The 17,828-nt window shown below is 40.5% G+C and overlaps 1 protein-coding gene across 7 annotated transcripts in view; it reads right to left on the reverse strand.

Moving 5' to 3' along the window:
* Nucleotides 1-2,861: 2,861 nt before the first annotated feature.
* The window catches only part of LOC103458511 (regulator of G-protein signaling 6-like), a 42,665-nt gene continuing 27,698 nt past the window's right edge, over nt 2,862-17,828 (reverse strand). For 2 of the 7 annotated variants that reach the window (XM_017302491.1, XM_017302492.1), the window contains exons 3-16: nt 15,822-15,921; nt 15,087-15,137; nt 14,895-15,001; nt 12,926-12,977; nt 12,383-12,447; nt 10,612-10,688; nt 9,998-10,079; nt 9,733-9,807; nt 9,034-9,135; nt 8,728-8,900; nt 8,413-8,538; nt 8,132-8,318; nt 6,977-7,066; nt 2,862-5,146 (exon numbers count right to left, since the gene is read on the reverse strand). In XM_017302491.1, coding sequence (XP_017157980.1) covers nt 4,967-5,146; nt 6,977-7,066; nt 8,132-8,318; nt 8,413-8,538; nt 8,728-8,900; nt 9,034-9,135; nt 9,733-9,807; nt 9,998-10,079; nt 10,612-10,688; nt 12,383-12,447; nt 12,926-12,977; nt 14,895-15,001; nt 15,087-15,137; nt 15,822-15,921 — 1,467 coding nt within the window. In that variant the 3' untranslated portion in view covers nt 2,862-4,966. The remainder of the gene's footprint in view (nt 5,147-6,976; nt 7,067-8,131; nt 8,319-8,412; nt 8,539-8,727; nt 8,901-9,033; nt 9,136-9,732; nt 9,808-9,997; nt 10,080-10,611; nt 10,689-12,382; nt 12,448-12,925; nt 12,978-14,894; nt 15,002-15,086; nt 15,138-15,821; nt 15,922-17,828) is intronic. The other 5 variants (XM_008399371.2, XR_001776155.1, XM_008399366.2 and 2 more) reach the window with 5 other exon arrangements.

A 17,828-nucleotide genomic window follows, 5' to 3' on the forward strand; every position in this document is an offset into this window, starting at 1 on the left:
TATATATATATATATATATATATATAATTCACTGTTGAGGATAATCAAAAAGACAATAAATATGTAAAAGAAATGTAAAAATAAAAAAATGAGTTATCATAGGCTACTGCAAAAGAGGAATCTTGCTACGCATTTGCAGGATTGCTACGACCAGCAGAACAAACACTGTAAAACTCAAACCAAAAATTCAAACACACTACAGAAATATTCATTTTTGTTTGATTTAGATTTTTTGCTTTTTGTGTAAATGCGAGACTCTTCCAGCTTATTTTTCTCCCATGAGTCAGAACAGCAAACAGCAGCAGAGAGCAGACAGGTCCAGAGATTTTTATTATTTGGTACCCGTGAACAGATAACAAGTGCTTTGAGTGTTTTAGAGTGCCAGTAGTTATCTTGCTGATCGAGAAACTAAAAGCACAAAAATGCCCTGATTATGTAACATGCATAGTAATGTGCTCGCATCATACTAAAGTGTGCTTTCGGATAATGAAATGTAACCAGTTTTTTTAAATGTACAATGCACTTGGCACGCAGTGTCACCATGTTTGTGCTGAGGATAACATTTGGTACATAGACTCGACTTAAGCATCTCTCTACCTTACATTTAGGAGGTTACTGGGTTAGGTTAATAAGAATAATTAGCGTCATGACTTGTACAGTGCATTGCAAAGACTACTAAAAAATAACCGATGAGACTTAGTCAACGGCGCGTTCTAGTTTTTCACTGTTGCAGTCAGTGGCCTCCAGGGGGAGCTGTGTCCCAGCACTTCTTGTGTGTAGAAGAAGGCAGCAGCCACAATGAAGCAAAGGGGCCTCATTGCTTCCTCTTCGGTCCATTTCAGATTTCAGATGTCCATTCATTAGTGAGTCCTGCTCCAGCTCAGTCCCCTGCGCTTCATCGTGCTCCAACATGCACCATTTTCCACATGACAAACACTCGACAGTTATCAGACAGAGAGAAATAAAAAATGGGTAATTGTTTCAGAGAATAACAGTTGAGATATCCGTGCAACAAAACAGAAGATGTCCCTCACAGGGCAGCAAGTCATCAAAGGATATAATTAGAATGTAACCAGAATAGATTCATTACACACAGATCTTTGTTTCTGTTAAGATTACGAGTTAGCATAAAACCAAGTTCAAAAGAGGATTAAAAAAAACCTGAAATGTTATTTTATTGCCCACTCAGCCAAAGAGAAGAGTGCTGACATGGTCATTGTCCACTAGAATGTTATTGATAGCTTGCACAATGAGGAAAGTGTGGTGTTAAAGAACATTGATAGAAAGTTGAGTGGAAGGAAAATCTTTGATTGAGAACAGTGATAACCAAAACAATGAAGCAATGCAGATTCAAGGATTTGGAGAAGATTCTCAAGACGTGGACAACAGCTGAAATTTGTGCTTTGAGAGCCATCACACACAGATGAACCCAGGACATAATCTACAACTTTCAAGCCAGCTCTCAACCACAGACAATTTCAGAAATGTCTTAGCTGGGCTAAGGACAAAACTCTGGGCTCAGGAAGCCAAAGTCCCTCTTCAAGGTTAAAGTAAATTTAGAGTGAAGCCACACAATGGAGCCATATCCTGGTATCAGCCCACTTCAATTAGTGAATGTATCCACGAGGAGATTTTTAATGCTTCCATTTTCTGACTAGTTTTAAGGAGATGTTGTTTTATGTCCCAGCGAACAGGACTATCTTAAATTTAATACAGAATAATCTTCCTAATTTATCAATATGAAGATGAGAGACACTAAAGCCAACAATACAGACAAGCTAACGGCTGCTATCAAAGAAACCTGGGCTACCTAACTCCGGCGGCTGATTATCTCCATGCCATCCTTCATTGACGCAGTAATTTATGTTAAAATACCCCAGACTAAGTACTGGAAGCACATACTGTGTTATAAATCCATTTTCAAAAATGTTGTTCTAATCATACTGTTCAAATATTTAATTTGACAGAAAGTGAAATTTGGGGATTTCACTGACGAGCTACAATAATTCATCAAATTAACAGAAATAAATACTTAAAATGTATACCTCTGTGTGTAATGAATCTACAAACAAGTTTCCAGTCAGTCTGTCACTCGGTACCACACGCAATATGAGATATCACACCCTTGGCTGACTTTTGCTGTGAGTGCTTTAGCTTGATGCTAATTCCTGAAACAGGAAGCTCCAAAGAGCACAGGACAACTTGCAGTCACTGCTCTATGGGAGGATATGCCATTCAGACAGCCTTGGCTAACACTGATGAGACAAACGGGCTTACAAAGAGCACCGGCTGCAGTTAGCCTGTTCCAGAAATGTTCGAACTAGAGTATCACTGTGACGATGGTGGCATTATGGTTCTTTGGTCACATGTTATTTGCCTAAAATCATGATTAGGACATGCAAGGGCGTGATGTCCCATGCTTCATGTGTTCTGCCTCATTCCCCTCCTCCAGGTCGCTGTAGTTAGGTTGGACTGAATTACTTGAATACATGTACTTTTTTATTACCGTATGTTCAGACTTACTTAAATGCACCTGCATCATCTTTTAACATGATGTATTCACAGCACAGTGGAGTCCTGAAACACTGTTGACGGTCCTGTGGTTTATGCACCACTAGATGGAAGCTCCCTTGGCACTGAAGACTTTCAGCACTACTCTAAAACAGTGTTTCCCAACCCTGGTCCTCAAGGCACACTGACCTGCATGCTTTAGATGTTCCCCTGCTTCAACACACCCCATTCAGATGACTGCAATTCAGCAAAACCCTTTTAATCAGCCATCAATTGAAATCATGTGTGCTGAAGCAGGGCAACATCTAAAACATGCAGGTCAGTGTGCCTTGAGGACCAGGGTTGGGAAACACTACTCTAAAACACTGACCCCGGCAGCATACGGATCTTATTTTCTAAATATTTTGCGACACTAAAAGCTCAAATCACAATGTTTCACTTAACCGTACTAGTGAGTCACGCTTTTAGGCCTCTAAGGTATTCGCGCAGACTTTTGGAGTTGGTTAAGTTTACGAGCAGTCAACCAAACCCACCTTATAGGCACAGGTCTCATTACAAAGCGGCGCTGCTAAAACGTGACTCTCAACGAGGACATCAGGATGAAACATGCATCAGTGCCGTATGGTTGCTACATTAAGCCCTTATGTCAGATTTTGGAATGTAGTGAAGATTGAAGAATCTGCTTTTTGTATAAATTGAGGGTCTGTACTCTTACTGATCACCAGACTTTTCTTACTTACTTCAATAAAGACATTATGATGGATGATTTACAGATATCAAAAGAAGCTGGGTGGACTTTTCTTCAATGTTTCAGATTTGTTTGTTTTTATTGCTGACTGCCTTGTGAGAACAGATGCACACCTCCTTTTAACATTTATGGCCCCAAAGTGTTGTGGAAAACACAAATGAAAGAATATGAAAACAATAAAATGAATAAGCCAAGTCAAGCCGGACAACCGTTTGCCGTTCTGGGTGACGAAGACAGGGCAGTATTAGTTTGAATGTGCTTTTTCTTTTACACCGCATGCCGTGTGATTCATTAGCTGAGGATCGTCTTGTAGGCATCGTCTCTTCCGCAGTGGTTCTGTTTGGGTGGTTCGGCCCAGTAGATCCAGCACTGCAGCAGCAGAACAGCAGCAGACCTCGAAGCAGTGTCCGAGAGCCTCCACGGCAGCCCTGTGCGCCCCGGCTCCGCAGTGCGCGCCCCTGCCCCGGCCCCTGGGTGGCTGTCAGCCCACCTGCAGGGTCTGATCGTGGCTCTCCAGGACAGGCTGTGTCAGGATGACTGCATAAGGCCTGTCAGACGCTTTCCCGTCAAAGACTTCCCCTGGAAAGTTAAATAAAAAAAGTAGTAATAACAAAGAAATCATTAGGAGTCTGATATGCTGACAGGAGAAGTAATCTACAAACTACAAAGCCGCTAATCTCTTAAAACATTTCCCACCTCAAATTTTCTATTGTGTTCTTCTGTTTCCAGATGGCAATTAATCCACGTTCATCAAGGAGAAAACAATATTATATATTAAGTTGCAGTCACCTATCACATAGAGGCCAGGATGATATAACTTGAATGTGAATCAGTACACAAATTAAGGTGCTTAAAAGGTACTTTGAGGTATAGTTTTAAGTTGAATGAGTGGGTATCAATGTTTGAAGTGAAATAAATACTTGCTGCTAGTTACAAATGGGTATTACAGCATCCGTCAGGTTTTGTGTTTGGAACAAAACTGTTTATCTTATTTATCAATGTCATATACAAATGTCCACTATATAAAACAATAAAAACAATAACATTTTGCTCACAATATTTCTACTTTCTGCTTGCAGTATGAAGGTTTTTATGTTTCAGTGTTTTTAAAATGGAGTTGAGACAAAGTCCAAGCATAAAACAGTTCAAAAATAGTAAAAAAAAAAAAAAAAGATCTATTTCTAGTATGGCTAATTTAATTGTAAAGCAGAATAAAATGTCTAAAATTCATTGAATGCTTGTTACATCATGCTTACTGTATATAGCTTAAATATAAAAAATAAATAATAAATTAGCAAATTAATTTCCTTTAAAATATATACATGTCTTATGTTCTGTGTATAGTCTGGTTGACTGTGACCTTATTTTTCAAAAAATGTAATTCATTTTACAACCGCAGTTTTTCTTAAATAAAAAAAAATTGCTTCAGTATCAACACTTATTATTTTAAACGACAGAAAATTAATTACATTTTCTTAACGTGAGTAAATAAATAAATAAAAAAAATACCTTGACTTAATCATTGTTTAAAGTATTTTAAAATATTTCAAAACTCATGAAATCACGTTTACCAAAAAAAAAAATGAATACAATCAAAAAATTTAAGGAGGAAACTTCTGATTGATCTAATATGGGAGGACCCAGAGATTTACTTTGGCGCAATCACTCACGTCACTGTAATAATCTCTCGTTCACACAAACACATGCTTACACACGTTTAGAAAGCCACAACAGAGTGTAATATGGTTGTAATTGCAAAAGCCACTGATAGTGAGCCAGCCAGTGTGGTTTCTGTGATATGAACAGCCGCAGCTCCAAATGACTTACCACGCTGCGGGTGAACTTCTCCAAGGAGGTGCGACGACCTTGTTCAGTGTCTGCTGGCTGCTGTTTTGGGAGGGGGGGGGAAGCAGGGTGAGTGTTTGGGTCAGGAATGGGTGTTGACGGGAGGAGGGTTGGCAGTGGTGTCAATAGTGCAGGGAATAAAATAAAAAAAAAGAGGAGGCCAGGCATTGCAGAAAGCGAAGGGCCCAGTGCAGGCAGAGCGAGATGGGGTTACATTTGGGGAAAAGGGTGTAGGATCAGTGAAAGGCCAGCAGAGGGAGCAGTGTCCAAATGAGAGAGGGCAGAAAGGCTGGCATGAACAGAGGAAGCTGTGATCTGATGAAAAGCTCCATATTACACAATTAAACAGCTAAGAAGGTTTTGAGAGCCTAAGCTCTACAGGAAGCACAGGTTACAGCAATAGACACATCAAAACAGGCTGTTTTTGACATCAAACAATACATCGCTCTATAAAAGATGTCTTGTGTAGTGTTGTTTGAGTTTGTTTCTTCCGTTGGTTCTTGGAATGCTTGAGCAGATTCTCTGCTCTTACATTTGAATCACACTGCAGTCTCACCAATGTAAAAACTGAATTAATGTTCTGGTGAAGCATCACTGCCCTAACACAAATAGGCAGAAAGAGGCTCATAAGCACGACTTTATTTACAATATTTGCAACTATTAACATGGTTTACCTTTATTCTTTAGAAAGAATGTTTATGTGCATGTTTATACAGGGTGTTTATAGTCAAAACCAAATCAAAACTTCTTCATCCTAAGGGGCTTTTTTCCTTACTTTATGGTGCCAAAAAAACCTAAAAACAATTTAGGTTGCACAAATAAAACATCTTTCCAGTGTTTATCAAGTTGATAAGTCATTTTTAAATACACTTTTCTGACATGACGAGTCTTCATGAGACAGCAACCTGGATGACCATATAAGGAATGATGGCAAATAGTGTTATGATGATGAAACCAAACTGATTTAAAGGACTGAGGACATTTATTACCTTCTTCTTGGGTTGACAGTGATTTGTTATGCCTTGATGTCTGAATTTGTTTTTTCATGTTTCTTCACTTTGGTCTTGGAAATATACATGTATTTTTGACGTACACTGCTGAGAATGTTACGGAGTGAAAATAATGAAACAGAAGATTTGTTTTTTGAAGAAAAAAGACTGAACCTCCTACATAAAAACCTGGCTATCTGTGAACTAGGTTATAATATGGTTACAAGCTGTTTTGATCTGATTTGCACCTCTGGCTTCTAAAAGGAAATATTAAGACACCATTCAATGAACTGCATCATAAAGAGGAAAAAGTTTCTTACTACAATTAATACAAATCTTGTTCTTGAATGTGTGTAAGAACCAGGTTTTGCACGTGAAACCCATCAATATCCCACAAAATGTAGCTCTTCCTTTGCAGAAAGGGTACATTTATATATGCCAGTATTAAAAGTGCAGATATTACAAGTATTTTTCTATTTATCACTGGATTGTTCTCCTTTACTAATTAAAATACGTATTTTTTTAATTCTTGACTTTTTTTTCTTACTTTTAACCTTGTGTGAAACATGTCGTCATAATCTTAGACTAACACAAGTCAAATTTGTAATTTGAACTTGCACTAATTCCAGGATTTAAGCACATAAGTATGAATTTCAACAGATATTAAGCAGCTAAAATAACATTTTTGCCACCAAAATATTTCAGAATTCTCATAAGACATAAAATCCTTTAGGCTCAAAGCAGAACGTAAAGGATGCAACCCAACACTCTCTTTTTCAAGCCTAGTGTTATTATTAAATTATAAACAAAGAATCAAACTAGTTTGAGAAATGCAGGCAGAATGTGGAGCGGAGGTCCGAGTCAGGGCTACAGATGAACTCACCTTTTTTCTGGCTGACAGGAGATCTTGGTAGATGTTGGATCGCAAAAAGCGTGCATAGCTGTCACTTTTCATGAGCTTGAATATGTGCTCCTGCAGCAGGAAAAGAAAAAAGAGGAATTTGTGTAGCATGAAGACAGCAAGAAAAATACTGATGTATAATTAGGGAGACGCTGATGCAGACAGTATGCTCAGCCACCCTGAGTCAATGCTTCTGCTTTGACTAGATAAAAAGTGTGTTCATTGCTTTTTAAGTTTTGCCACAGATTATTTTAAGTTATTTTAAGAAAAAAAAAAGTCTGAATTTACCAACTTGTTTGACTGTACGTATAGGGATGGTGTGTTGAGGCAATGCACTAGTTTTTTTTCTTGAGGTAATCTGCTAATATCCATTTGAAGTCATTTCACAGGACATATTTCTCTCCTGCTCATAAACTGAACTGAATTGAAATCTCTTTTGTACTGAGGGGGCTTTCAGAAAGAATACGTTGCATTGGATTTTATTTAGGATAAAGTAAAGTGTGCTGCATACAAATTCATCCCAACCCATTACCTTTTACTTCACAGTTATTCCCTGCTTTCTGTTGATACGCTACATAAAATCCCAATAAAATACATGGCAGTCTCAGATTGTAACGTGAGAAACGGGAAAGCACTTTTGCGAGGTTTTGTTTATTGATCCAGTCGCTGTGTGTGTGTGTGTGTGTGTGTGTGTGTGTATGAATGAGAGCTGCTGCTGCCAACAGCAGAGCAGAACTGAGTGATGTGCTGCCAGTCAGAGAAGCTGCGCATGACACATCGCCAGTGCATTTTAAGACCAATGTAATCCACTGTGAGCTGAGTGAAGGACCTATTCATGGTATTACTCGCCTCATTAGGCCCTGCCACAAACACACTCCGTCATTTTTTTTTCTCTTTCCACTCACCCAGCATTTCCCCTCCCCTCTTAGTCACTTCTACAGTGAAAGGCTTTTTCCTTTGAGTAGATATTTCTCTGGTGTTTGTTGTGTTGTGTGTGTGTGTGTATGTGTGTGTGCGTGTGGGTGTGTGTGTGTGTGTGTGTGTGTGTGTGTGTGCGTGTGTGTGTGTGTGTGTGTGTGTGTACATTCATGAAAACATGAAGTCACATGCAGCCATGAAGAGAGCCACACAGTCAACCTGAGCGTCTTCATAGCTGTATCGCCCGGGGTCTTTGAGGTTCTGGCTGGTCCGCTCATAGCTGTGAGAGTCCAGGTTGATGGAGCTCGGCGCTCCCTCGGCCAAAAACTCCTGCCAGATCTCCTGGGCCCTGGTGGAAACCTCCTGGAGCGGCCGTCGCTTCAGATCCTGCACCGCTAACCAGAACCTACCACAGCGCGTTTCACAAGATTTTAATGTGAATCGGATATTTTTAAAGCTTTTCTGAAGAATCTTTGTGAAGCGCCGAGGAGAAGTCTCACCGCAGGTTCTCTGAGCTGAACTCTGACTCCAGGAACTTCAGGAACTGGTCCCGTCCCGCCGGGTCCTTCAGCGCCTCCTCCAGGGAGAACCCCCACTTCTTCACCCGCTGCTGACTGGGATCACGGCTGGTCAATGGGAAACAAATCAGAAGAGGAGATAGTTAAAATAAAAAGTCTGAGACTGGGATGTTGGTACACATTCGGGAATGGTGGAATTAACACATAGCAGCAGTTCCCTCACGTCAAAGAACCCCAGTTATACTGGACTAATGGCCAAAATCCACCAATCCCTGGGTTCTCAGCAACAAGCCTCACCTTGCCTCCATGTCCCAGAAGGTGGCGTCGTCACTAATCCATGGGTTCGAGGGCTCCACGCCCGATACAAAGGGGTCATATTCCATGAACTGCTCGGTGTAGGTCATCAGGCTGTCGGCCACTTTGGAAACCTTCATACAGTGTCTGTCAAGCTGGATGTTCAAAAATGTTATCTGAGGGCGGAAGGAGAAAGAGAGAAAAAAGGGGCTTAATAAGGGAGCGGCTCATCAGTCTCTGATTGTCTTTATGATGGATGAGGAAGGCAGATTGGTGGTAATGAAGTGTTGAGCATAATGTCACACTTACCTCCTTCTGAACATCCTCTTTGGTGGGCTTCCTGCTCGGCTGGGAACTGATGTGGATTGGACTTGGTTGGCTCTGGCCGTCGTCTGGCACTCCGTAGACCGACTGGAAAAAGTGAGAGAAAATGATAGACAGATATGGTGTTGTAATAATACCGCTGGTAGTGTCAACTTTATGTTTTTGGGTTTTTTGCCCGCCCCCCCTATGTTTCTGAACCGAATATCTTCCTGATTTCAAAGTATAATTTTTTCTAACTGTTTGAAATTGAATCAGAATCTCTGCAGTCCTGTTGTCTGAAGTTATACGTGCAGAACTGGCCTCTTCCTCACTGCGTGGCCTTTCCGTCCATGCTGATCCAGGATTTATTTCACCATAGATAAAGACAGTCTTTTACCATCTTCACTGGCTTTTTCTCAAGGAAGGAATGTTTGAGAATTTGCCTTCAAATACTTCCACATCTGTGTTTCAACATCACCTAACAAAGACAGGGCATCATCATTCGTGCTTTCCCAAGAAATTGTAAACAAAAGTTACAAAACGTCTCAAATTTAAAGATGTAATTTAGATATGTAAATAATTAAGACATCACTGTATCAACTATACGTGATCTGTTATGTCAGCATTTACTTTAGAGAAAATGATGCTATATTAAGTCTGGGACAGTGAAGCTGGACGTCCACTCCTATGGACTCAGTCTGTCACCTTTTTCACCCTGTGTGGGTTCTTCTCTCTCCGACACTTGCGGATGTCCATCTCCGTGGTGTTGACGCAGCCTGGCTGTGGGAGACAGCAGGAAACATGACGGTTCGGGTCACTGTTCCATGAGCATGTGTTGTTTACAAAGACACTGGCGCTACGTCTGATTCTGATCTCTCTCCGTTTCATTTTTGACGTACTTTCTGCTTTGCTTCCTTTGTGTGCTCAGCGCCTCTGACATTTGTGTTGTTTTCCTTTCTCTATAACTCACCACTGGTCGATGAACATCCCAGAACGCCCTCTCCTGGCTGTCCAGGATCTTCCTCTCTGCCTTGTCCTTCTTTCTGTCGATCCTGCATGCAGGTGAGACAAGCCCACACATAGACCATATATGACTGAAACACGAGGTCAAACTGCATAAATTCAGACTTACAAAAAAAATCCTGTCTTTTCCTCTCTCCTCACTAACAACTGCAGTCTACAGAGCAAAAACCTCATGAGTTTAGGTCTTGACCTATCTGCTGGTGTTACCTCTGAAGAGACCTTCCCCTTACATAACTGACATTTACTGATAGGCCCCTGCTTCACATCGTCCTCCCGCGATACATGGCTTCCTATATTGACTTCACTTCTGTCAAACAGCAGCCAGTGATTGACGTTGTGCATTTTTTTCCGTTGTGTTTTCACTGACAACAGAGGATAAAGTGTCCTAGCTATCTGTCTGGGATTATTTTGCGCTTACACATGTAAGCCACAAGAGAGCAGCCTCACAAAACAATCCAGAGCATGTGACTGTTTGAATCCAGGAGGAATTGCTGTTATGTTTTTTGGAGAATAACACAAAGTGATGTGTTGAAGCGAAGCATGATTGACGTATGCACTCACTTGACTTGAGCCTCGGCTTGCATGAAGATGAATTCCCACTTCCTGGCGAAAGCCCTCTGCAGCCGAGCGAGGTTCTCCTGCAAGATGCAATTTGAATAATGCGTTTGGGGAGAATTTAAGATTTTTATGTTTTTTTTACTGCAAAACCTTAAAATATTTAAATATTCTCTTGTGCAGTGATTTGCAGAAGTATTAATACCCCTTAAGCCTTTCTACATTTTATCACATTACAACTACAAACATTAGTGTATTGTATTAAGAATTGGTGTGTGTGACCACAGAAAAGTCATGCATACATTTTCAATCAGCAGCTGTTAGTCAATTTTTGATGTGGGTGTAAAACCATCTATTAATGCAAGAACTTTATGTCTCTACCAGATTTTCACATTAGAACATCACTGGAGTTCAGTCAGGTTGGTTGACAATTGTATGAATTCAGTCTGACATTTTAGCATATGAATATGCTTTGATCAACACCACAACATAAACCCTCTGCTCCAGCCTTAAGTCTGCTGCAGCCTTTAACCGGTTTTCTTCGAGGCGTTTTCATCTCCTTTCATCAGCGCTGGCCAGTTTCCCCACCCCTACGAAAGAAAACCACCCATATAGTATGAGACTGCAAAAACCAGTGTGACATTACGTGGTGTGTTCTTGGTGATAAGGTTTTGTCTCCCTCACACAAAACAAAAAGCTCAGGTTTGCTTTTATCTGACCAGAGCACTCTCCACAGTTCTGCTGTGTTGTGGCAAACTGCAAGCACGACTTCTTTGGCTCTCTTTCAACATTAGCCTTCTTCTGCAGCCTTCGCAGGACAGCTGCATTGACAATGACATTGAAATACAATCGTGGATTTTAACGATTAAGAGACTAATGAAGGAAATGAATTGGTTCATTTAGGGGTATCAAAGTAAAGGTGAGTGAACACAAATCCACACAAATCCTACATCAGTTGCAAAACTTATTGAAAACAATTCTGATTTCCCTTTACAAATGCGCACCACTTGGTGTTTATTCTTCAAATGCGATCACTATAATGCATTAAAGCTTGTAACAAGAAAAGATGTGCAAAAGGTTCAGGGGGTATTGATATTTGTTCAGCTTTGCATAAGCAGCTCCACTACACTACAGATGTTGTTTCTTACATGTGTTTTTTTGATAAGTTTCATTGCTGCATGGTGATGTCCAGAAGCCGTTTAGCTTCTGGACATCACCACTGGAAGCTTGAATGTAAATTCAGATTCAATTTTACATTCTGCAAAAACACCAAAAGATAGCTTTTAAATGTCAACAAATGTATTCACGTGTCCCTGTTAATGTGCAAAAAAAGCATCTGTCCAAGCTAAAGTAAGTGACCTCATTACAAAAAGGAAAACTCCGACCAGCAGGCATGTTAACAGTGAGAGCAATGATGCCTGGAGGCATAAAGTGACCTGAATAGAACAGGAAGGAAGTGTACTGGACAATAGTTGCAGAGTCATTTGGAATATTAAAGTGCAGTACATAGCTATTCTGTGTAACAGCAAGAGATCAGCACTACGGTAACGTGCCTCCTGGGGGTCATATTGATCTGCTGATGCCAAATAATCCTGCAGGTATTTTGGGGGTCCGTTTCGTGGCCAGAAAATTACTGCCATCAAATGGATCTCCTGGAGCGCAACCATTCATAATGGCTTGATGCCATTTCCAAACCCCAGAAGACATGAGTAAAGATTTATCCTGTTTGCAATCAGCGTGCTGGTGAGGTTTTAAGCTAAAATAACATTTTACTTACTGCTTCGTAGTCTGCAAGCTCGAGTCTGGCTTTATTCTGCATGGTGCGCTTGCACAGGTAAATGGCTGGGGGGGGGGGGGGGGGGGGGGGGGGGGGGTAGGAGAGAAGGAATAATCACATTTTTAAAAGGTCAAATGATTTTACAAGAAAGGTCAATTGTTTCAAATCTATTTTTCTGAACTGATATCTCAGATGTTTATAGCAACACCAATGCTTATCTAATTTAAGCTGGAAGGCTATTAGTTGTCTTATAAAGTAAAATAAAAACAAGAGAGCTATCCATTGAGACAGAGATTTGGTCAAAGCAGTCAATGCATCTTGATTTGTTAGGCTAATCCTATCCCATTGGGTTCTCTCTGGTGGATGTTCCTCAGGGCCAGATACATTACAGGGAAGAGCCCCGTGGATCAATACTCAGTGAGTGTCAACAGCAGCTCTACAGTGTGAGCTGTGTTTAAGCTCTGGAGAAAGAAACAGCTGAAGGCATCAGGGAAATCTTAGCAGGTACTGAGAAGGAGGTGGAAATCGACAGCTTTTACTCACCATAGTCTGTGTTCTCGGGTTCCCAGCAGTTTGAAGGCCAGAAGTATGGAGACTGAGAATACACAGAATTTAATTTTAAATAAATGACTCGTTTTCTATTTTACAACCTAAATAAAGTCTTTCTGTCCATTCCTTTCACCACTTTCAGAACAGTTCTGGTCAGAATTGTGAACACACTCATCTACCAATGACAATTAGACTAATTTAGACTTTTAATGATGTAATGATTGGATTTATACTTTGAATGTGCGGTTTTGTTACTGTTGGCGTTTCATATTGGATCAATGTTTTAGATGCTTGTACTCTTTCATTTTTTCATATTTTTAGGTTTAGATAGACTATTTGCAGTTCAGTATTCACACATTCACCGATTTACAGTAACTACAAATTACCTGAGGAAAATTGGCCTAGCAGCAGTTTTTAGTTTAAAATATTGTCTAGTCTAAAAAATGTATCCAGAAAAGCTGAAATGTCAATGCTACTGGACATGCTACTGACTGCCGTCTGCAAAGCTATCAATCCGCAAATATTTTGAGGAAATCTCAAGTATCTGTGGATTATCGATATTGGGCTCCTCTGTATTATGATTATCTGTCTTCCTGGTTAAGTTACTGTGTGGTCAGTAAGCTCATGGTTCTCCTCAGGTTTTCCTCAATTTATTGTGTCTTTTGGATTTTCATGGACTTTCTTATTCATTAAATTATTCTGTATTTTAGTATTCTCGCTGGGTATTTGACCGTTCTTCCCATCAGAAATGGTAGTCAATTAAAAAGTACAATTTTCTCTGAAACATGGAGAATAGATATTTACTCAAATATTGTTTGTATGAATATGTATGTATGTATGTATCTATCTGTGTGCATTTCAGAAGAAAATACTATGTTCAAAAATGTCCACACATCTATTGTTTTGTTCAAATATATTGTTAAAGGTAAAAAATAAATAAATTTAAAAAAACAGTTATGCACATCTGTTGAAGGTAAATGTATGACCATCAATGTACATTCCCTCACCTTTATTGTGATCAAAATGTAAACAAGCTATTTGTTCAAACACAATCTTTGAAATACCTTTAGCTACTATAGATAACCATGAAGCATTGGTGACTTTTTCTCTCTCTATTCTAGCTGAAATTACAGATTCAGAATTCCTTCCTGAGCGCATTCATAATTGATGACTTCAATTTGTCATGCATTCTTAATAGTAGGACAGAATTAGATCCACATATTTCATTTGCACTATTTGTCATGACGGTAATTAGCATGAGGAGAAAGACTGATGCTGATAAATGCACCTGTGTGAGGCATAATAACTTGCTCTCGTTCAGAACTGTGGCTCAGAATAAAACAGGCCAGCCTGTAACACAATGCACAAAAGTGTGACAAACATTGGAGGACGGCTGCCATTAAATCTAGGTGCTCTACCAGTTTAGTGTCTATTTTAAGGCTGTCACAGTCTCTTGCAGTGCTGCTATGCAGATTTTCCAGCATGTTACTGTGGATTCTTCTCAGGGTTTCTGGTTAGTGGGCCTGTTGCATCACCATCAGAGGGAATATTTTTAGCCCCAGCTGAATGAGCAAGCGTTGCCCTCCCTGCACAGATATAATAATGGCTTTTAATTTTGGCCAATACGCGCAAAGATAAATGCTCCTCTTCCCTTCTTGGGGCTTCCCAGTCAAGGATTGCACTGGGTAAGATGGAGAAAAATAAAAAAAACACCTTCCTGACAAGCTCCACTGCTGGCCCACAGGCTCTGTCCTGCTGCCTCCTCTTGCTCTGATGCACCATGCAGCAGGGGTGCACTGTATAGTATCGACCTTGGTGGAATGAGTAATAGGCTTAGGAAGGATTGCTCTCATTAGCATCACGCAGTAAACACATCCCTCTGATAAACAACGATCATCTTATTATTCTATACTCAAAGGCCTTGCACAGCCCCAGGACTGCCCCGCAGCGGACTTCTCTGTACCTGAAAGCGGTAGTGGGTCCCGTCATCCTTTAAGGTCAGGACGTGGTCAGAGATGGGGAAGATGTAGCCGTGGGCTGCGATCAGACTGCCGAGGTGGATGGCTTCAGCTGGTGACGGGAGAGCGGGAAAGCACATGAAATTGTCTTCCAGCTCTCTGCGTTTTCATTACTCAACATCTCTCAGCAGGCCTACCTGGATCCTCAGTGGAGAGGTTTTTCATCAACCACTGAACAATGTCTGCCCCTGTTTCCCAGAGAACAGCAGCGGTCAGAAAGGGTGTCACAATTACAAATACACAACAGTTCAGACAAAAGCTGCCTCTCTTCAAAGCTGTCAAAGTTGGGTAGGTGTCTAAATATAGCGCATTGTTGGCAGGTTCGCGCTGCATTCGCTGCTCCAGGACAGCAAAACATTCGGCCCCCCTGTTGGCGTTTAGCAGAAGCTGCTGGAAAGCCCTGGAGGAAACCATGTGAAGGACTGACTCAGACGCAGCCTCACAGAGAGACGGAGCAACCTCCACGTCCTATTTTTGTGACTCACTATTACACAGAAGCACAAACATGAAGGAATACCAGCACCTACACAAATAGGCACGCAGACAGAGGGGAGAAGGCGCTTTACTGAACTGGTGGCAACAACGGGATGAAACAGCCCTGCAAAGACATGCTTCTGTAGAAGTAGTGTGGAAAATGAGCACAGAAGGTCATACATGTATAATTTATTGTGACTCATAAGTTTTGCATAAAGAATGCAAGGATGGAAAACACACAACACCAAGGACAACGTCATAAATGCATCAGGTGAGATAAGCCCTTAGTAAGGAAGAAGCAGCTCACTGGGTGCAACATTTCTAAATGTTAAAGCATGATTCACACACACACACACGCACAGTGTATGCTCATTTATGGTTTTCACACAAATACGAACCTGATACCACACTCGGGATCTTTGAGAGGAAGCTTTTAACGGTCCGGATGGCAACTCCTCCTGCTTTCTCATCTTGTATCCGCGTAACGATGTCTTCCATCTGTGGAGCAGAAAGACAGAGGATGGTTATGTCGCTGCATTTTATACAACACAACAACAACCGGTTTTTAAATGAAAACTCAAGCAGTTCGAGGTCAAGGAATAGCTTGAAGTGGTACAAAAGTAATGGTTGAACAGCCAGGTGTTGAAATAAGGAGGCCAAACTGAAAAATAACATATGTTTCATAATGTAAAAAAAAAAAAAAAAAGGTAGTTATAAGAAATATTTTAGCAACTTGAAGCTCAGGCTGAAATCGCAATAATTGTCTGGCACAATTTTTTGTTCAACCCGACTTAGCTGGAAATCACATATTGTGAAGTATTCTGTACATTGTTGCTGCATCTGCAGTGATGGCGCTGTACCAATTTGTTGTGGTGAGAGCTGAGACAAACTAAGAAGCTCTTGATTTCCTACCCTTATCTACAACCAAAAGAAATAGATTGTGGATACGAGCAGCTGAAATGAGTTTGGACGGATGGACTTTAAAATGCCATGCTGCATTCTGCAGCTGACACGTCATATCCAATTCCACACTTATGAAGAGGCTTGGAGCTGAACAGTTTAATTTAAACATTTCTCTTCCTGACAATAACATGAAGTGACACTCATAGGATCTTCCACTCTGTAAAGCTCAAAACCTCAAAGACTTGGGTCGAGAGTTCAGCAAAACTTAATCCGGGGTTTGTGTGGACGTGGCCACATATTTATAGTGATTTATTTAGCTACAACTAGGGGTTAGAAGTTTTCCACAGCCGAAAAAGCTGTCAATGTTAATCCCAGAGGCAAAGATAAACATCACACCTCTGACCGAGCCAGAGCCTCAAACACATCACACATTAGCTGCCTAAAATTAGGCACATCCCTACACAGCTCGCCACGCGGCCAGCACACGGCACAGATCTCACAGCAAGCAAGCAAACATTCAGTCTTTCAAGGGCAAACATGATGCATCCTTATAAGGATTCATAATGTATTATTATTACATTTAAATATGTTTAAATGTCAAATCTTGAATGATTTATGAGATGGTCTGGTAGAGCCTGACTAGAACCAATTAAAAATCCCATAAATATTTACACATAGGTGTGTAACCACAGTCAGCTTAATGTGGTACTTTTCATTAAGGTAGTTGGATTGGCAAATAAATGCTTTATGCCTCGCTCAATGTCTGTTCAGTGAGTGAACACAGTCAGATACACACACACACACACACACATGGTTGCTGCAGTTTGTGTGAGTCAGTTAACAAGCAACTCTTGGGATAAATGCCATGAAAATTTTAAGACGGCCATTTACAGATTTCTTTTTACGTTCCTTAATATCACACCACAAGGCGGACGTCAAGTCACAAAGCCTGGCTCGCAGGGTCCCGCTGAGCTCAGCAGTTGCTGCCATTTCTGTGCACTTCTAGCCACTTGCACCACAGTTCATTCATCATTTAAGAAAGCACATCTGTAAGTGAGTGCTTTTTACTTACACAGGGAGGCTGGCTTGAAAATATAAAGTTACCGTAAGCGGCTTCCAGGAGCAGACATGCAGTATTTCCTGTGTTTGCCTCGTCAGCCCATCTAAATGCCACCTCCAATTCTGCCTGCACGGATACCTCAAAATACATTTTGTGGAAGTATCTTAATAAAATTTGGTAGAGACATTTATGACCATGAGAACATAAAATAAAATCCATAAGTGCTTCATTACTTGGTTCTAAATTGGACTTGCCTGCAATTTAGTCATTTCACCCAAATAATAGCAAATAATGGTTGCTATTTAGCAATATTTTGCAGATCTTTTGACCACTATTATGATCCAATGACACCCTAAAAATTTGCTTCAATATATCATTTTACTCAACACTTCTTATGCACTATCAAGGTTTTATAAAAAAAAAAAAAATATATATATATATA

This window comes from Poecilia reticulata, linkage group LG22, assembly GCF_000633615.1.
Source record: "Poecilia reticulata strain Guanapo linkage group LG22, Guppy_female_1.0+MT, whole genome shotgun sequence".
Lineage (NCBI taxonomy): Eukaryota > Metazoa > Chordata > Actinopteri > Cyprinodontiformes > Poeciliidae > Poecilia > Poecilia reticulata.